Genomic DNA, 21296 nt, shown 5'->3' with positions numbered 1-21296 from the left:
TTTTTTAATATTCCAATTTACAAACGAAAGCCCAGATTATGTAAGTTGAAAGCCAAATCTATTCTTGAACCTTTTGATATCAAGAAATTTCTATGCCAGTTTGTTATTATTATTTGTGAGACAGGGTTTTGCTACGCAGTTTAGGATGACCTCGAACTCATTTTATAGTTTGAACTCAGTGATCCTCCTGCCTCAGCCTCCTGAGTGCTGGGATTACAGGCATGCGCCACTACACCCAGCCTGCTATTTATTGTTGGTGTAGCATGTGTAATGTAGTAGTGTGGTAGGTTCCTTGATTCTAGCAGAACTCTGTAGAGATGAGATATGACAAATTTTAGGAATGTTTTCTCTAGATCTATAAGGTATACTAGTAGTATTTTAATTGGTATTATATTGAATCTGTATTAAGTTTTGTGAGTATGGCCATTATCACAGTGTTGGTTCTTCTTATCCACAAGCAAGGACTATCTTTCTGTTTGTTCTTATATTTTAAATTATTGTTCTTTGACTTAAGTCAGATCTTCACAGCAATGCCTGGGTAATAACTCATCTCAAATCTTAATTATAAATTTTATAAAGTCATAGTGAAGTTTTAAATTTTCAATTTTTTCAGTATATACTTTGCATAGAATATTTATAATTAAACATTCTGAAAGATTCATATTTGTGAAACAATTCTCATTTACTTTGGTATCCTTAGTATAAATTTATGTGAAGTAACAAGAAAGAATTTTAAATCAAATAGTTAATGTAAGTATAATTTTTTCTCTTCATACAGTAACAGTAAACACTCTTGGACTTCTTCACTCTGGTTTTGAGCATAAATGCGCCTTTACTTCATACGAGGCTAGAGCACAGGAAGGGGAGAACAGGGCTTTGGACAGCTTGGAGCAGAGTGGACCCCTGGTAGGCGATGAGGCCAGAAAGACCAGCGGGGACCTTCGCTTGGGTGTGCACATACTCCCCTATAGATGTGGCTGTGTCACTTCCCTGTTGACCCTCTAAGACTGACCAGAAACACCAGGTGGATAGCAGATATACATGGACTTTGATAAGTAATCTTGACACTGTAACAGAAATTTCCCATTCATAATGGGGAGCATCTGTTTCCTCACCTATAATATAGGGATTCCCTTTTCTGCTGGGTCCGTGGTGACAAGGCAGAGATGGTCGGTGCAGAGGACGAGCAATACCTGACTGGCAGCCGTGCCCCTGCCCTGTGGGGGCAGTGGACCCCGCAGGTTCCTGCACTTTTTCCTGTAGAATGTTCCAGGTCACCAACGACAACCAGCCGGAATGTAAAAGCCCTAGGGTAGGGGACTGTCTCTGTAATAGCAGCAGGCCCTCACATATGTAGATTTTCACTGTCAGTTTGTTTTTTCACAAAAAGTTACTATAGGGCCCATGGAGATGGCTCAGTAGAATAAGCACTTGCCTGGCAAGCACAAGGGCCTGTGTTCAATCCTCACTTCTGCCAAAAAAGAAAAAAGACAAAAAGTTACTATAGCAGTACACTCCTAAAGTAAGCCTTGGTAAATGTTCAGGTATGATGTAGAAAGATAAGAGTTTCTTGTCTTTGAATCTGTGTCACACGAAGAGTTCTTTTATAGCATTCTTTTCCTGTTACCTTACGTAGTGACTGTTCCCTAAATCTCTCTCAAAGCGTGTGTGGTCACTCCCTTTAGGCCTTGCTGCCCTCCTGAATCAATCTGAGGGACCTCAAACCATCTGCACTGTGCCCAAATACGTATCCTTTAGAATTACATCTGAATGAAATCAGATGTAATTATATAAACTTCACTTTTGAAACCTGGACTGTATATGAAAAGGGCATGACAAATGCAAGGGTTTTGTTTTAATATGTGAATTTATGTACAGTGACCCAAAAAATTTGGGCTTTGGTGTTTTGTTTCACTCTTCGTGTTATTTTCCTAAGAAAATATTCTTAAAGCATCGTCTGAATACTACAAAGAAAAAGTAGTTTGGCTTTAACAATTTCATGGTATATATTTATGTTTTAACTAGAAAATTGGTGTCCTTTCCCCCTAAATATCCTGTTGCTAGTTTGCTGAAGCAGTGGTTTATGTTCTTTCAGCAGGTATTTTTATTTGCAGTATTATAGTGCATAACTATGCTGGGACTATTGCATTACCTTTCACAGCACAGTTTATAACTCGAGGGCTGCGAGATAGCTCAGCGTACTAAGCACCTGCTTAGGCGAGCGCAGGGACCAGGGTTCAATCCCCGACACCACATGCTGCGCTGGCCCTGCCCCTGGCGTGCTGAGCCGGCCACCACGCCTGGCCGTGGTGGTGCACGCCTGTAATCCCAGCACTGGACAGGCTCAAAACAGGAGGGTCACTATGAGCCCGAGCTGCGTAGTGAGACCCTGTACCAAATACATAAATTTAAAAACAATTATAACTCTAAAATATTAAAAAGCTAAGTAACAAAGCTGCTGTCTCCCTAGCGGGAAGTATAATGGTCTTCCGGGTGAAATTCTCTGCTGAACATGGGCCTAAAAGTGCCTCAGGGTAGTGAGTGTTTGGTTGTGGGTTTGTAATGCTGTTGTGATATAGCTCCGACAGAGCATCTGATACAATGCCAAGGTCTGCTTATCAAATTCCGCTTCCACCTACTGTGTACCTGACACAGTGGATCACCTGGTTCATTTAATCTTCACTTTCCATTTTTTCCGTTTCTTTTTTAAAGTAATACCCTATTTATCTTGACTATTTAAAACCTTAATGTTAAAGGTCACATTGCATGACCTGTTTGAATTCCTTGTTAGCTGCTCTCCTCTCGGTGGGCGGCCTGCGTTGCAGCAGGAGGCCAGGAGGTGTGCAGACAAGGGGGTGCCTGCTGCTGGGGGCCGTCTGTGGGAGGGCGGGTGCTCCTCCAGGCTGCTTTCTGGCCTTCTGGGCCACATGGCTGTGCACATCACGGCACTGGGCGCTGCTGCCCGTGTCAGGGGCTGCTTTTGAGTCGTGAAGGATCGTCAGCCTTGGTGAGCACCACCAGGCTTAGGTGCAGTAAAGGACCTCTTCTTCCCTGAACCAAGAGGGTTTTGCTTGGGTTTGAAAGAGATAGAAAATGCAATAATTATAAATATTTTAGGGGAGACCGTATAGCCAATATGCTCGAGATTTAGGGACATGGAGGCAAATCCATGCACAGAGAAGAGGGCTTCACCTGCCTAAGTCACCTTCAGGGAGGGGACAGCGTTCACTCTTCTGGGGGGGTCCTGTTCCAAAGCAAGAGTCGAGTTGGAGTCCTACTCTTTGTACCTTTGATTCCCAGCCCCGCAATCTGCACGCGGTGATTGCTTGATGACGTCTGTGGCCCAGATATAGGCTGACGTGGCATGGCTGACCATGTGGTCTGCTTAGGCAACAGCGGCTTCCCAACCTCGCAGGTCCCTGGCCACCTGTGTCCCCGCCTGGCACTTCTTTGCATGGTGGTGCAGTGGCTGAGGAACTTCGCTTTCCCGGGAGAGTCAGTTTAGTTCAGTGAGCTTCAGTTTGGGGTATGGAGCTAGGGCACCTTGACGGTTCAGAGGGCTGGCTCTCCCAGAAGAGGACATTTTCATGTGGAAGAGAGTGAGTTTTCTAGAGCCACAGGGTGTGGGGCAGCAGGGTCACCAGCTTCCACTCTTTCCTCAGATGTGAGAGGCTCCCTGCTCAGCGCACAAGAGCTTTCTCGCCGTTTCTCCTGTGAGGCGAGACATGGACTGCTCTGCTTTGCTCCGTACAGTTCCCTGGTTGTGGTCTTTCTGTCACTTTCTCATTCTTGGGACCCAGTATGTGACACCCACTCATTAAAAAGAGGAAAGGTTTGTTTTTGGCTCCTGCTCTTGGTGCGTACTAGGCCAGCTCCAAGGCAGGCAGTCATAGTAGAAAGTTCTGGGCAGAGAAAAGCTGCTCACATTGGGACAGCCAGAAAGCAAAGGAACCAGGGCAGTAAGGAGGAGAGGTGCGTCCCCCCGCCCCTGGCCATGCCACTGTGGCCAGACTGCCCCAAACAAGTCAGCTCCGCGCCCCATAATTGTCACCTTCCAAACGCCCTGCCAGTGACTACATGGAGCTTTGAGGAGCATCATAGATGTAGACCACCCTGGCCAAGACCATTCTTTGGAGGAACATGGGAAGCGGTGGTGGTATTTCAAGCCAGTTAGAAAGGAGAGGTGTTTCATTTAAAACATAAACCAAAATGTACAATTTCAGTGTTTCTGCCTTCAAGAAATATAAGTTAAAAACACATGGCTGCCTGGGCCAGCAAGATAGCTCAGCGGACTAAGTGCCTGCTTTGGAAAGCTCAGGGACCAGGGTTTGATCTTTGGTCCTGCATGCAGTGCCCTGGGGGGCGCTGAGCGGCGAATGAGTCTGGTCATGATGGCGCACGCCTGTAATGCCGGTGCTGGAGAGGCTGAAAAGAGGAGGATCACTACGAGTCTGAGCTGCATAGTGAGACCCTGTACCAAATACATAAAATGGGGGGAAAAACCCAAAAACCACATAGCTGCTTGATTTGCAAATTGTTAGATTCAGAGTCAACTTCTGAACTCTATTGTTCAACTTAAAACTGAGGAATCTCTAAAGTGATGTTGGAAAACTTTTTTTTTTTTTTTTTGCGGTACCAGGGATTGAATTCAGGACCTATGATTGCCAGGCAAGTACTTATTCTACTGAGCTATTTCTCCGGCCCATAGAGTGATGTTGGTCACCACTAGAAAATTGGGTTTTATGAGCTGAGCTACACCTAACACAGTACCACTCTAGGGCACTGTCAGCATCGTCGCTCTGCAAGGCTACGTTACTTGTCTTTGTCTCCCTTTTGCACCTTCAGGTACAACAGTGCCGGCCCACAGGGCCATCCTGGTGGCCCGTTGTGAGGTGATGGCGGCCATGTTTAATGGCAATTACATGGAAGCAAAGAGTGTCCTGATTCCAGTTTATGGCGTTTCCAAGGAGACTTTCCTGTCCTTTTTAGAATACCTGTACACAGACTCCTGTTGCCCAGGTGAGTAGTATTCTGTGTAATGTCTCACAGTTCTTTCTATTATTAATGCTCACTGTGATAAGTTCCTTCCTGTAAAAATCTGCTTTCCTGTAACTTCTATCAGAGTTGACATCACGGCACGTGCTAAACACCTGGAGGTGGTGTTGGGGCAGTAAGTTTCAGTCAGCTCAAGGACAGTGATGGACAGCGTTTTGTGGGCTCTCAGACTCAAGCATACGTAGGACTTCATGTCCCATCCAGCACCAGCGTGCGATCCCTGTGGGCACCTGAACAGGGAGGTGCTTTGGGCACCCCTGGCTAATTCTGGAGCTTGAGGTGGAGGGCTTCTGGAGCACAAGATCCTTCTCTCTTCCCCAGGGTTGGATAACTGCTCTTATGTCTGAGCTCTGACTGAGGCATTTTTAGGGCTTTCTATGTGCGGATATGCCCATGTTTCCTTCGGTCAGAGGATACGGGATGTTCAAAGGCCCCTTCTGACTTGTAAAGTCAGATTGTTATTATTCTAACTTCTGAAAACTTGTGGATTTATTTCCACATTCACTAACAGAAGATTGTCTTTGACCAGGAACCACCCATCAGTCGTAGCTACAGCTTGAACAGATACTGCAAATTTTCTTTAGCTGAAGGTTCCCTGGAGAAGTAGCAGAGCCTTGCAATAGGCATAAAGCCTTGTGATGCAGGCATGAAAAGCCCTTGTATTATTCTTCGCCCTTAGGCCACCAGGTGGCTCTGGTCTCAAACACTGCAAGACTATGTCCTGTGTAGCTGTCCTCCCTAGGCCCAGGCCTGAGACCTTGTCACAAAGCCTGGCCCACACCTAGCAAATATAAGAAGAAAACATACATTTTAGTTCATGCCTCTCTTCAGATTCACTGCTTTAATTTTTCAACTGGGAAGATTTCTTTACTGAAATAAGTAGTGAAAGGTTTTTAAAGTTCCTAAAAAGAATATTCCTTTTTAAAACTGGGATTATAGGCGCGTGCCACCATGGCCAGTCTCAATTGCCGATTCAGCGGGCCCCAGGGGTGGGGCCGGCACAGCAGGCCCGGGGATTGAAACCCCAGCCCCTGTGCCTGCTTTAATCCGCTGCGCTATTTGGCCGATCCTCCTTTTTAAAACTGAACTAATTTTGGTTTTGCAGCTGGCCATATTTTGGAACCAGATGTTACTGTCAGTGTTAAGGATTAGCTTTTCTCTTTCACTTAGCAAAAATAAAGTGGAAATAAATTAATTGTTTACTATAATATACATAAATTTGTATATTAAGTAAAAAAATCAAGCAGATTTGAAATAATAAGAAAATTTTATTTTTCAATCATCTCATTTGATTAACTGAACTTTGCTTTTTGGTTTTACCTTCTTAATTAGGAGAAAGTGCTTAGGAAAGCAATAAACAGAACAGAGCACTTTAAAAATTGGTTTAAAAGTATAATGGAAAAAATGAAGATGAAGAATTGAAGAGCTAAGACCAATAGTAGAATGTGTGCATTGGGAAAGTTAGGGAATGTTAGTTCTATTAACTTTGCCATAGCCAGTATTCTTGGTACCAGTGCTACAAAGGAATGCAAGGCATTTGGGGAGGCGGAAGAAAGGACCACTTGAAAAGGCAGACTTCTCTTAAGTGTTTGAAAAAAAGAAGAACTGTAGGTGGTTGCCTGAGCTGGGAGGAAAGGAAGCGTGGGGGATTATGTAAGGGTGTATGCTCTGTGGTGAACCAGTGAACTCCTTGCTGTAGCAGGCTGTTGGTTATGGAAATTATGGAAAGTTCTAGAAGGCTTATCATCAGTGGTCTAGAGTTTTAGTTTGACAAGATGAAAAAAAGTTCTCGAGATGGGTGGCAGTGGTGGGTGCTTATCAAAGTGAAGGTGCTTCATGACACTCAACTGTAAATGTAAAAATAATTAAAATGAAGTTGGGCACAGTGGTGCCAACTTGTAATCCCAGCTCTTTGGGAGGCTGAGGCAGGAAGATCTTAAGTTAAGGCCTACCTCGGCAATTTAGTGAGACCATGTCTCAAAAGAAAAAAAAAAAAAGGCTGGGTTAGCTCAGTGGTAGAGTGCCCATCATTTCTGAAAATGGTTAATTTTATGTTATATTTATTCTGCCATGATGAAAACAAAACCAAGCCTGGGCACCAAAGAAGAAAAGTTGCAATGATTTAACTAACATTAAGATTTACCTGAGAGCTCTGGATTGACGCTATTAAGGATAGGTAGAGAATAACTTCTCTGGAGAATTTTTTAAAAACAGTTTCTCTTCTTGGGATTCAGGTTTAAATGGACTTTTTTGTGGTGCACGCCTATAATCCCAAAACAGGTGAGGCTGAGGCAGGAGGATCACCGCAAGTTTGAGGCCAGCCTGGGCTACATAGTGACTTCAAGGCCAGCCTGAACTACATGGCGAGACCTTGACTCACCCCCATCTCCCCAATAAAAGAGTAAAAGAGTCACAGTACAGACTGCTGCCAGCCTCAAGGCTTTAGTCTACGTGGGGTCATACCATCATGTAGTTTTCGTGCGTGCGTGTGTGCATGTGTGTGTGTGTTTAGGTCATACTGATATAGGAGAATGAAACTCGCAACCTGCTAGATGTTCTTCCAAATATTAAGGAAGAATTAAGGGAAAGAAAGTTTCTATTTGAGAGGGACAGCAGGGAGCCTGGAAAGTGGTTTGCCCACCAACCTGCTTCTCAAGAGTGTATCTGTCAGGCAAAGCCACAAGGTGAGGCAGGCTGATGAAACTATAACCAACCAATAAGATTGTAAGTATAGTCGCTTAGGTAACATTGAACCAATGGCAAACTACAGACTGGGTGTAAGGCGGGACAAAACTAAGGTCAGCCAATAAGAGCACAACAAATATAGTTGAAAGGGCAATATTGATTAATGGGGATCAAATGGAGAAACAAGTTCCATAGTAAGTGTGCGTGGGGTGGACAAGGACTCTCCTGGGAGGGGTACGTAAGGAGGTTCGGCCCCCCGCCCCGGTGCTTGATGCCTACTTAGAATATCAGTTGCTGGTATGTATAGTTCTTATTTCTTTCGCCTTCCGCATTGACCTGTCCAGGGCCCCGCCCTTCTGACTGCCTACAGTATTCCTACCTAACCTAGTTGTCTATAATGACGGCTGCCATGGTTTTACCGTCTGCCTTTCCTGTGCCCCCTTCGCAGCTGGCATTTTCCAGGCCATGTGTCTGCTGATCTGTGCCGAGATGTACCAGGTGTCACGGCTGCAGCACATCTGCGAGCTCTTCATTGTCACGCAGCTGCAGAGCATGCCGAGCAGGGAGCTGGCCTCCATGAACCTGGACATCGTGGACCTGCTCAAGAAGGCCAAGGTAATTGGCCGCGGGGGGCTGGCTCTTTCGATACAAAAACAGTGATTAAAAATGTGTGCTGTTCCTTTGATACATTGTTTTTTGAGAGAAAGGCAGGGGATTGCAAGTTTGAGCCCAGCCTGGGCAACGAACCAACCTAGGGAGACCCTATCTCAGATTTAAAAAAAAAAATTTTTTTTTTAAATAAAACCATGGCTGGAAATGTAGCTCAGTGCAAAAGCCCTAAGTTCAATTCCCAGTACTAGAATGAAATAAAATAAAATGAAAGATACATAGTGTTAGGTTTTTTTGATCAGTAAAGAGACAAAAAGATAAAAGAGGCCTTTACTACAGGCACAGGGAAGCTCCACGTCTCTCCTTTCCTGTGGTCTTCCTATGCCTGCAATAAAGGCCTCTTTTGTCTTTCCTGTCTGTTTACTGAGCAGGAAAGCCTAACATATATTAATGCTGGTTTTCAGTCTGGAAATTTGGCTAAATGAGGCTCCACAATTTCGTTGGCTATTGTTGAATAAAACCTTAGGGGCTTTACCGAGTTCCCCTCGAAGGTGATAGAGATACAAGGTTTTTCCAGCAGAGACCCTTAGCAGAGTCACTTGCGTGTGCACCACACTGTGTCATGTGCGCACTATAAGAAATAGAATTTAGGGGCCGGGGAGATGGCTCAGTGGAAAAAGCGCTTCCCTGGCAAGCTAAGGGCCTGAGTTCAATCCCCGGTTCCACCAAAAAAAAAAAGAAATAGAATTTATGCTGAATTTCCCTGAAGGATCACATGTCAGGGTTCCCAGCAGGGAAGTGGCAGGTAGTCCGTCCATGCTGAGGCATGTGACTACGTTCAGCTGATTTGCTGTTTCATTCATTCATTCTGTGAGCATATCTTGAAGTTCTTGGCATTTGTAGGAGCTATTACTGTATTTCATTTATTCTTGCAAAATGTCCTTCACTGGTACATTTCACCAAATTACAAGTACAGTTTTGAAAAGTTGGAGATTGAGGAACACTTCAGTATCCTCCTGGTGCTTCTGGGCCTCTTCTAAGGTGGGACTTGTTTTTAAAAACTAATATCTAGAATATTTAAAGGACTCAAAACCATTAGACCACCTAAACCCCATCAAGACATGCACAAGTGAAATGAATAGATATTTCTCTGAGAAACGAATGAAAATGGCCAACAAATGTATGAAAAAATGTTCAACATCCCTAACCACTAGACAGGCGTTTAGACCACTGAGCTATCTCCCCAGCCCCCTCCTAACCACTAGAAAAATGAAAATTAAAACAATAGTGAGATTTCATCTTATACCAGAAAGAGTGGCTACCACCATGAAATTAAAAAATAGCACATGCTGGTGTGGCTCTGGTGAGAGGGAAACCCTCCTATCGGTGAAAATGTAGGTTAGTACAACAAATACAATTCCTCAAAGAACTGAAATTAGAAATTCCATGTGACCCAGTTATTCATCTTCTAGGGAACTTCGCCAAAGAGCTCAAGACATTATGATACTGCAGTACATGCAGGCCAGTGTTTATAGCAGCCCTATTCGTAACAGTTAAATCCTGGATGCAGCTTGCCTGTCCTTCAGCAAATGATTAGATATTAAAAAAAACAAAAAACTGGCTTCTATACATAATGGAACACCATCTGGCCACAGAAGGATGGATGTGAGACATTTATAGGAAAATAGATGCACCCGGAAAATACAATGTGTGAAGTAAGTTAGACACTTGAGCTCAAATACCGTGTAGTATCTGTCATTTGCATAAGGCAAAGTGCAAACAGCATGATAAAGGATGGATGGGGAGATGAGGGGTGGGTCTCCTGCAAATGGGCAGGGGCCCACGAAGACATGGATGGGAGGAGAGCAGAAGGGGAGCTAAGTAGGATAAGATGCTCCTTGTACAGGGGCCTCAGGAATGGGAACACTACATGCCACAGCATGAGATAAAGTCAGTCATACCAGGAAGAACAAATATGGGGAAAGAGGATTTAGAAGAGGAGGAAGAAAGAAAAGGGAAGAACCAAGCTGTGCTATGTGCAAGTACCCAGACCCCAAGATGACTTTAAACTGCATGTCCTGCAAACAAATACTAATTTAAAAAAAAAAAAAAAAAAACATTGCTGCTAATTTTAGGGAACAGATGGCGTTTACAGAAATTAATTGTGAGTGACTGTCTACAAAGACCCTAGGATATAATAGAGGTGACAAAGAACTGATCCAGGTCTATACACAAACGACGACTGCTTGAAATCATCTCAAACCCTCAGATGCGGCCCTGGGCTGTCGTCGTTAGCGCAGTGTGGTGGGACACGCCTATAATCCCATACTTTGGGCAGCTGAAGCAGGAAGATTGTAAGGGTCTTGCCTAGGCAGTTTAGGGAGAACCTGTCTCAAAATAAATTTGAAAAGGAAAAGGGGCTTTGGGGATGTAGCTCAATGCAAAGGCTCAGGGTTCAATCCTTACTACAGAGAGAGACAGACAGACAGAGAGACACAGAGAGAGAGAAAGTTGCCTCTCTTATCCTGGGAGCAGAAGACTCACCCAGTGCGTCATTTCACGGTGCTGTGGCTATTCGCCATTCCATTCACTGCCGGAGATGCTTGACCCCTCTAGATCTTTCTCACAGGTCTTCATGCAGGTTGCCAGAGCCCCACGATGGGGCAAAGGACAGAACTCTGCCGCCCTACAGCTTGCGCCCACCAGTGTACATATTTCTGCTCACTGAAGAGAAGTCCTCTAAAGCGTCTGCACCTTTTGCCCTGACTGCCTGGCTCTTTGGAGCTTCATTTCTCTTGCAGCCATCTTAAAATTATATGTATTCAATATTAAGGCGAAGAACAAATTTAAATATCAAGTAAACCTCAGCTCTGTTGGTAACAATATTGACATTGAGCTCGAGATAAATAAATAGCTGTCTTTCAAATTCAGTTTAAAAATTCTTTTTTTTCATTTTTTTCTAGTGTTTTCATAGCCTAAATTTATTTTTAATGTATTTATGAGAAGATACAGTCCATCTCTTGCCAAGGGCTTGTAATAGTGAGGTCTTAAATCCTCTGGAAAATAAAATTCTACTTTTGAGGTATGTCTTGCCATTCTGCATGTGTCTCTGTGAGCGAGCACCCTTCTCTCAGAGCCACAGCCCTCGGGCCACGGCTGGGTCTGGTGGTAGGTTATCTGCTCCGGGTTAGTCATCTCATAGTGAGGCCCCTGCTAAAGTAGCTGCAGTTGTGTTTTGTTCCAGAGAGAGCATATTCCTCCTCGTCTAAGAGATAAGAGAAGAAAAGATTGTTACAATGTGATGTGAGATTAGATGAACTATAGCTTCCCTTCCAGCTCAAGACTTTGGCTTTCATACTGAACATAAATTGGTGAAGACACACATTATGATTCTCTTAAAGGCCCATCCTGGAGCTTCTTTCTTCAGTTTAGTGTTGCTCATGGCTAACATTTTTGAGTTTTCTTAAGAGTTGTACTTAGCCAAAATGGCATTCATCTAAGGATAAGCGCATGGGCAAAAGGTAGTGAAGACAGACCGCGGAATGCGAGCCTTGAAAGGAAGGGTTCTGGTATGTGCTGTCACATGGATAGGACTTTGGAGACCATGCTGAGAGAAATAAACCAGAGAAAGGACAGTGCTTATGTAAGTGTCTAGGGTAGTCGCAGTTGTAGTGATAGAAGGTAAGGTAGTGGTTGCCAAGGCCTACGGGTAGGGAATTAGGGGAGATGCTGTTTAAAAGGTACCAAAGACTCAGTTTGGGGTGACAGGACAATTCTGGAAATGGACAGTGGCTCTGTTTACTGACTTACATACATTTTCTATGCACTAAACTTGAGCACCCATAGATAATTACACTGTCTTATACCATGCTTATTGCATCACAGTAATAATAGTAGTAAAGAAAAACTATTCACAGAGCAAGTTGCCTACCAGCCAGTCACTGTTACCCACAGTTGGGGGCTGGACAGCCTGGTGACGCTGAGTGGCACCAGGGCTGTGATGCCAGTGGCCAAGTTGGTCTTCATTGCCCTTGCCCAGTCCCTGCTGGAACTTGGAAGAAGACTCACGCAGGAAGTCCACTCAGCGTGACAGGAAGCCCACCAAAGCAGCTGTCCAGATATCTATCTTCCTCCTACAACTGTTGACACCCTCAGGCTGATGACGCGTTCTTCTCAGAGTGTTTTCTGACTTGCTTCTGCAGTGCACTTGCCTGTTAGGCCTTGCTTTCCATAATCTTCCTCCGCGACAAGTGTAGTTGGTGAAGAGGTCCATGATCTTAGCTTAAAGTTTATAGGCATTCCTCAGGCGCCTCCAGTGGTTGTTACCACGGGGCAGGCGGAGCTTGTTGTGTGCTGTTGATTCAGCTTTTTCATGAGTATATGTATTAGTATTCATTGACAATGTTCCCATCTCCTTCCTGCAACTCTAATAGTTGGAGGGGTGCGTTGTACATAGGCACATAGATACCTGCTCTGGTATTGGCTGGACCATTGTGTCTCGTCGGTCACCCTACCGATGACCGTGATGGACAGGGTTGGTTCCCTTTTCATTTCTCTTGCAGTTCCACCACTCTGACTGCCTTTCAACCTGGCTGCTTCATTTCATTGCCACCAACTACCTCATCTTCAGTCAAAAGCCTGAATTTCAAGATCTTTCAGGTAGGGGGGAGAAATACTTTATGTTCTTTGTTCTTAGGTTTGAGATTATAGCCTGTAAGCTGTGGCTTTACCACAGTAATGTTCAGTGTAATACATATCTCTTAAATTATGCAGTGAGGTGATTAAAGACACTGTAATTCATAGTCACCTGTGTTACATAAGCAGCTCGACCTGTGTCACACAAGACCTTTTCTAATAATTATTTTATAACTCCCATTCAATTTTTAAATGCATTTGTAAAAAATAGATTAAAAAGTGGCCAGAAGTGTCCTCAGGTGGCATTTAGTTTTGATAAATGAGATCTTGGTTGTCACTAAATGTGAAGCAAAATTAAAACAAGAATACTTAAATTTCAATTACTATTAAATATAGTTTTATTGTACTAGGTGTCTATATCTAGTAAGTTTCTCTCATAGGTGTCCCATATATTACTTTGGAGTAATAATTTTTTGTTCATTATGAAACTTGCTGTTGTGAATTCTATGTATCGTATTTGTAAATTATAAAGATTAAAAGCAGCCAAAGGGTGAGATTCCCAGGGCTGTAGAAGCAGAAGGAAAATGAAAGTAGCATAGCCATAGAGTAGCAGTCAGACGCATAGGACACCCGGGTACGGCGCTTTGCTCTCGTCATCCACCATAGACTCAAGGAAATTTGAAAGAAACTTGGCCAGTACTTCCAAACCCTGGCCAAATAAATTTCCAGCGAGATACATGAAGGTCTTAGAGTTCTACATAAAATTTTATCAAGTAAAAAAGACTGCTAGTGAAAGATGTGAAAGTCTCTTCACTCAGCCACCCATAGCATTGTGAAAACACAGAAGCACACAGTCACCTTTTAGCAGGTCTACTGCGCCATCCAGCAAGGATCGCGTCCTCGGGGACGCTCTGTAGGCCAGTGCTCAGCTGTTCAGGTGGGTGTTATTAACTATTCTTTGAAGGAAAGATGAAGTCTGTTCATCAAGGTAAGGCTGCTTCTGGTGTCTCAGCAGGAACGTTCTTCTATAGTTATTCCTTGAGAAATAGATATCTGCATTTTACACCCATTTTCACGATACTACTTAGGTCACCTTCGCTATAAAGAAGGGTAAGATCATGCTCTGCTTACACTGTGTAGAGCCGTGGGACATGCGTGGAGTATTGTTACAACCTGGGGGGAAGGTGCTCCATATGCTCTTGGGTTACTAATTTGGGTTACATTTCATTACATCTACAGTTGCCTGTGAAGCTGGGGGTGGCCGGGTGGCATGGTGGCAGGAGGGCTGCCAGGAGCCGGGAGCTGACGGAGCTAGGGGCAGAGGCCGCAGCGGCACTTGGCCCTGTTCTCTGGTATTGAGGCATCCTCAGAGCTGTCGCCATGGTGCCTTTACCCGGCAGCAGGCTCTGCTGTGTGGTCTTCAGGAGAAGAAAAAGCTCTTGCGGAAGGGAGGACTGAACTCTCCAAATCAGTGGTTACAAACCGGAAGTCTGTGGATTTGATGTAGCCTGTCAAGGACGTTTATGTGAACTTTATTTTTAAATGTTTATTTTTAGGGTATTATGAGGCATGATCAAAAATATGGTAAATATTTAATTTTTTAAAAAAATTATTGCAGTAAGAGATGCGTTGCCATTACTTCCTGTCAGAACCCTCCCCTGCTCTGGGTACACTTCTCGCGTGCTCTTGCCACTTTCTGCAGCAGATCTGGAGCCCTCTCTCGCTAGTGTCCTGTGTGCGCCATTGTGGCTGCCTGGATGTCCTGAACGAGTTCAGATCGTCTCCCTTTCGTGGCCGTTTTGACTCTGGGCAAGCGCGAGCCGTCACATGGTGCCTGGTCTGACACAGGGTGATGAGGACACGCTCAGGCATCTGTGGGCCTGCCTTTCCCTGGATAGTACTTGGCAGCAGCACTTACTGTATTTTTTTTTAAATAAAACAAAATTTTAGGAAAAAATGATGAGATTAAATTCAGTCAGACTTGTAAGGACACTCATGAAAGAGGACTCCCGGAACTGCTTCAGAAAGAGGCAGTGATGGGGGAAGGGTGAAGCAAGAGAACATGTTTTGAGGAGAATTAATGGCAACGGGTCATTTACTACAATAATTTTATTAAAAAATCAAATATTCCCTATGTAGTTTGATCACTTCTTGTATTGCTGTTTTAAGACCCTAGATCTCTGGCCTCTTTTGAAAAGCTGAGAGACACGGACACTCTGCCAACTTCCTGTGTAACCCTGGCCACACAGCCTAGGAACCGGGCAGCGGCCAGCCCTGGAAGGCATGTGTCCTTTTCAGGGTGTCGCAGGCACCTCCTCTTTGCCTTACCTTACACCTGGCCTACCTTACATGGTCACCGGAAGTTCCGAAGTGTTCTTGTCACAGTTTCCTTACAGCTGCCTTGTAGGATTAGCCATTCTCAGTATCAGAAGTTATCAAGTTATCATTGAAATTCTACACATTGTTTTGACTGAGAATTTTTTTGATTTTAGAAGTGTTTAGAAATCAGAGGGCCTGGAAAAGAGCTCACATCTGTGTGGGCGTGGATACCTCAGACCCCAGTCCAGTAGCTCGTCACATAGATATTTTCATGAGGCCAGCAACACACAGGCGCTTGTTACCCTTGGTGCCCGTGGATTTATTTTCCTCACAGTTTAATTTAGCCCAATAGTGTGTCATGTATTACATGGTTGGGAGGTTTTGTGTTGTTTTTGTTTTTGCTGGCTGCCAGACTCATCTGTGATCACTGTTTGAGGGATCATGTCGGTCACCTTTGCGTCCACTGGCACTCTAAGGACACGTTCCCCTGAGCAACCCGGCTCTTTTCATCCAGGCCCTGCATCTGGGGTCAGGTTTCACTTACCCAGATTCCAGTGGAAGAGGTCGAAACAGCCAGAGGAGTGAAACCTGGCTTAGCACGAAGAGCGCTCAGTGCACACAGAAGGGGAGCAAAGCCCCTCTTCACCTGAGCCCCAAAAGTCTTAGATGTTCACGGTGCTAGGTGTGTCTGAGGCTAGGATGAAGCTGGAGAAGAAAACGGTGGAATTAGTTGGATATTGATTAAGAAGCTTTGGCTGCCTCCTCCACACACAAGTGAGTAATTCCCATCTTTACAGGAGATAGAAGTCTGTTTCTGGAGAAATCACTCATATGGAACTTACAGAATCATGGAGTCTGGGTGTAGCTGAGATTGGGGTGAAGAGCCCCACTGGAGCGTGGCATTTCAGGGGCGTGTGTGTCGCTAAGGCTGCAGCCTCCTTCCCCTATCTGGGTTCGAGAATTCCGGCAGATGGCCCTTGCCAGCCTGGCTCACGTCCCTTGGGGATGAAGTGGAAGCGGCCTCTCTGGTCCTGAGGGAAGACACATGTGGCCATCGTGTGGGCAGGTGTGTCTGCTCAATCCTGCTAGGCGTGTCCTGTCCATGCCTCAGAAGCTTCCAGACCGCTTCAGCATCATGCTCTTAACTATGAAAAGACCCTCGGAAGTCAAAGATAAAGTGAAGCAACTGCTGACACAAAAAATAGACACCAAAAGGGAAACAAATACCAGCAGGAAAAAAAAAAGAATTTAGAGGAGCAAAGATGTGGGAGAGCCAGTTTTCTTTTTTTATTTATTTGTTTGGGTTTCTTTAATTGGCAACTCAGTCGGGAAGACGCAGTACATAGCAGAAGTTCGTATAGAAAACCAAGCGGAGGAACTTACCAAAGAAATGCTGCCACAAATTATGCCGCTCCTGGAGAATGCAAGTCAGCACCCTGAAAGGATTTGCTACGCATGCAGCTAAATGAACAAGGTGCATCAGTCCATGTCTGAACACTAAGTATAAATGGAAAAATCTGTTTCCAGGATTTAAGCACACGTGCCTGCGCACACACACACACACACACACACACACACTCACACCTACCCAGGACTGTGAGTCTGAATGGCAGTGGAATTCTTTACCTGGGAAACTAGGAGTTCCAGTGGAGTACCCTCTTCAAGATTTTGACGGGAGTTTTCAGTCTGGAATTGTACACCAAACCAAATTGTCAGTCCTGAGTGAGGACTAGCTGAAGACATTTCATCACCAACAGGATCTCAGAAATACTTTTCAGGTACCCTTTGCAGAAAGCTATCAAAGGTTGTGTTTCCCCAAAACTAAAGAATAAAGTGAAGGAGCCAGAGCTCAGGCCTGGAAGCTTCAGCAGAAAGCTTCAGCAAGCCTAGATGGGCAGGAGTGTGGGGCGCGCAGGAGCAGGCAGACCTCTGGAGGGCAGTAGCCACCATGGGGTTGGGTAGACTCGACTGCTGGGCTGGAAACACAGGCAGGAGGACTTTACAGAGTTTGGAGTCTGAGTTAGCTGCAAAGAAAACTAAACCAATGAGTCTGTTATCTCCAGGAAAAATTAAAGTTGTATTAAAAAACAAAGGGAAATAAACTATTTGATAAAGCATTGGGCGAGCGAGATGCGTGTAATCGTAAATCATGTAACAGCGTAAGTGCTGGGGACTGGTTTAGCCAAAATTGTATTAGATCATTCTGGAACCCTTCCAGGAAGGGTAGGGGAAATATAACAGAGCTTGGGTTTCATCTGTCACGCAGAAAATCAGTTAATATCTTAACGATCTAAAATAAAATACGTTCATTTAACATTCCTTTTCTTCGAATTTTAGTGGAAGAACGCAGTTTCGTTGAAAAGCACAGATGGCCGTCAAATTTGTACTTGAAGCAGCTTGCCGAATACAGGAAGTATATCCACTCCCGGAAGTGTCGCTGCTTAGTGATGTGACCCGGAGCTTTTATATCCATCCGCGTTTTCACTATTAGGAGGAATGGGGTGTTGCTGGATTTATGAAATTCTTATGACCGAATGCCAGTGTGGATGTTTAAAACAACTCAGCTTAATGTGTTTGTTCTCTTTGGAAAACCTACAACTGTATTCTTCAAAGGGAACAAAGTATAACACAGACTAAAACTAAGGCTTTAGAATATGAAACAGTTGTACAGCTGTTTTCCCTTTGAGATGTTCTCTGGCTTTGGTCAAGAAATGCTTACATTTTTCAAAAAAAAAAAACAAACAATCAACTAGGATGAATACAGAAATTTATCATGTCTGATTAGTTGCTGTATTAAAATAAGGGCAATGAAGGGTCCTCTGTAACTATTTCTGTAATGAGAAATTTAAGGGAAGAGACTAACCACCCCGGCATGAAGTTTTTGAAGTAAAAATTTGGGATTTTGAGAGATGCATTAGTTGGTCCCAAACTAGTGTCAGCGTTTGAATCAGCATCATGCCGCTGCGGCTCCATCTCCTCTCTGGGTTCTGACCGGCGGGCACCCTGGCCAGGCCTAGCTGTTCCAGTCACACGGGCACCACACTTGGGAGGGCATCTAGTACTTCGGGGCCTGGCTGCGGCTGTCCTGAAATTCTTAATCATGTTTGAAGATGGGCCCCTGCTTTCCCTTTGCACTGGTCTCCTAAAATTATGTGCATTTCCTGACAGGAAAACACCACGTTTTTCTGCTCAGACCTCATGCTCTCTGAGAGCTGAAAAGAGGCACTGGTGTCCAGGGAGTCTAGGGCAGCTTGTGGGCATGGGGGAGGACGGTGGAGACTTTTGCTGTTGGGGTGTCTGTCCCCCTTAGGGCCTCTGCTGCCCCCTCCTTGGAGCATGAGAATCACCTGGGTTGGATTAGCTTTACAGCCCAGTGCTGGCTCTAGTTATTCTGGAGAATACGTACTTTCTTGATCATTGTGTAAGGCCACGGTATTGCTAAGAGGGACTGACCAGCTTAATTTCAATGCACATTTATAAAGCAGCACACAGGAAGGGATGCTTTCTGAAGAATTTGCTCTAAAGGCTCAGCAACTTTTTAAAAATTATATTTGCTAAGCATTAGTGTGCCAGTGGTTTGAATTGCCTGAATGCTTTCCGAGGACTGCAGGGCTGATGTGGAGTGGCTTGAGTCTCAGCCCTTGAGCTTGCCCAGGAAGTTAAAGAAAGGATATAAATCTCTGTCCTGTGGAGAGAAAATGGCCCTGGGGTGGTGGAGAACAGGATTAGTTTCTCTCATCGGGCACGTGTACAGAAATGATTCTATCAGGAGCTCATAAGCCCAAAGATGGAGAAGAGATTACTAGCTATTTATTGTTCACACTATTGTCATCCACAATTTAATATTGGAATATGTTTTTCTTTTAAATTCCAGTGATTTTACAATGCACATATATTTTCCAACTTTTCAAATGTTTGGTCAAGCAGTCTTACACCATAGTATTAGGATTCCGTGCAGTTCGCCCTTATATCTGTACCAGTACTATCAGAAAAAAGTAGAACCTTCCTTATAAATATTTTCTGGGAAACTTCCAATTGGACTATGTCAATGAAGATCACTGGGATGCATTTTGTATTTTTTGTGTTTAATCACTTAAGTAATCAACTATTAGCCAATCCCATCTGACTAGGATTAGCATTGTAAAGAATAGATAATGTAGCAAAATTCTAGAAAGGCCTTCACATTTATGAACTTTAAGATGCAAAGGGCTGGCCAGGTAGCTCAGCAGACGAAAGCTCCTGCTTAGGCAGGCGCAGGGACCAGGGTTCGATTCCTGGCATGCTGTGCTGGCCTCACCCCCAGGGAGCACTGAGATGGCCACTGAGACTGGGTGTGGTGGTGCGTGCCTTTAATCCCAGCACTCGGGAGGCTGAAAACCAGAGGATCATTATGAGTCTGATCTGTGTAATGAGACCCTGTAGATCCTGTACTAAATACATTAAAAAGATGCAGTGGTAGCCTTTCATATTTCATAAGCACATTCTCATCTCTACATATTAATTATAGCAGTTAAAGTTATAAAATGGAAAAATACCAGTTGCAAGACAAGTTACTTTTTTGAAAAGAACTATTTAATATTTAAATAGAGAGTAGCTAGTTCTTTTTGGTTGTTTGGCCTGAGTGGGAATTGGGTCTGGAAGCTCACTGGTACTCCGGTGTTGATCCGGGGCATTCATTTGGAAGCTCGTCAGCACCTGGGTGAGGGGCTCGGCTGGCCGTGCCACAGCCCTCCAGAGCTCATTAAAGTAGGATCAAGTTAGCATGGAACTTGTTGAGTGTAGACTCTAACACCTTTGAATTCACTCAATTTAAAATAAGAAATTTTAACAGAAACTATTTTAGGGAAAGGGAAACCTATCTTAGGTGTCAAGGAGAATTTTCCAGTTAAACAATGATTTCTAGATGGAGGTGGGCTTTTTGGTGATCTCTGCTTTAATGTATTTCCCAATCACATTAATTAGAGAGGCGACTGCATCTTCAAGCTAAGGCCTTGTCTTTCTGGGCCACGTGTCCCTGCTGTTTAACCCTTTGTATACTTCTGGCTACTCTGTTCCCTCTTCCGGAATCCGAGGTCTGTAATAGTGAACTTTTGGTATTGCAACTGAAGTTCAGCCGGTCCACACCGCATGGTGGCCTCGCTTTGGGTAGTAGCAAAGGAGAGGAAATTGGATAGATTTTATTTCCACAGTCGCTAAACTTTCTGATTATAATTTTACAAACTACACTACACTACTCTAGCTAATTGGACACAGATGTCCTCAGAGTATTTTATTTTATTTAAAGCATCTGTTTAATTCAATCTGTAATGATTTTGCAAAGAAGGGCATGTGAGTATTTTAATAGAGCCTGACCTGACCTGAATTTATACATTTTTAGCTTTAGTTTTTAACATTTTGTAACAAATAAACTTTTTTAAAAACAAGTTTCATGAAGTGTCCTGTAGTTATTTCCCTTGGTGTGGAGTTGCTGCTGTGTGGTGAGAATGCTTCCTGGTGCTTCGCAGGCACAATTATGTCTCACAGGTAATTTCCATAAAGTATTTAGAGTGTTGCAGATATTGCAGGTGACTCATACGGTGTGGTGAGATTCTTAAAATTTTGCATAACTTTTAACAGCTGGTGAAGGACTGAAAGCATTCCTCTTAGCAAACTGCTGGATTTATTTATTTATTTATTTATTTATTTATTTATTTATTTTTTGGTTCCTCGAATGCCTTCAGGGCACTTTTGGCCAGTGGGAGAGTTGTGAGGTTTGAACTCCAGCAACCTGAGGCTGACAGCTTTGTGGAAGCAGCCACTTAAAGGACTGAGCTAGGGCCAGGCCCCCTGCTGGCTTTATTTAGAAAAGATGTTTTGATGATCATGTTTACCATAGAGTGAGCCCCCCATGTGCGTGAGTGCTGGCGGGGCCCAAGAATCTGAGGTGAAGCTGCTGGGTATGACAGGAGCAGGGATTTGGAACCCCTCAGGCCTGAGGGCCTGGCAGCAGGAGG

At 44.1% G+C, this 21296-nt stretch overlaps 1 protein-coding gene across 1 annotated transcript in view; it reads left to right on the top strand.

Moving 5' to 3' along the window:
- The window catches only part of Rhobtb3 (Rho related BTB domain containing 3), a 64356-nt gene extending 46330 nt beyond the window's left edge, over positions 1 to 18026 (top strand). Inside the window, exons 9-12 of the mRNA XM_012512929.2 lie at positions 4846 to 5019; positions 8189 to 8355; positions 12912 to 13008; positions 17641 to 18026. Of these exons, the coding sequence (XP_012368383.1) occupies positions 4846 to 5019; positions 8189 to 8355; positions 12912 to 13008; positions 17641 to 17756 (554 nt within the window). The 3' untranslated portion in view covers positions 17757 to 18026. The remainder of the gene's footprint in view (positions 1 to 4845; positions 5020 to 8188; positions 8356 to 12911; positions 13009 to 17640) is intronic.
- Positions 18027 to 21296: the final 3270 nt, after the last annotated feature.

The sequence above is a fragment of the Octodon degus genome, unplaced genomic scaffold (assembly GCF_000260255.1).
Source record: "Octodon degus isolate 3935 unplaced genomic scaffold, OctDeg1.0 scaffold00009, whole genome shotgun sequence".
Classification (NCBI taxonomy): Eukaryota; Metazoa; Chordata; class Mammalia; order Rodentia; family Octodontidae; genus Octodon; species Octodon degus.
Note: the sequence above shows the minus strand (reverse complement) of the source record. Positions and strands in the feature narration are given on the sequence as shown.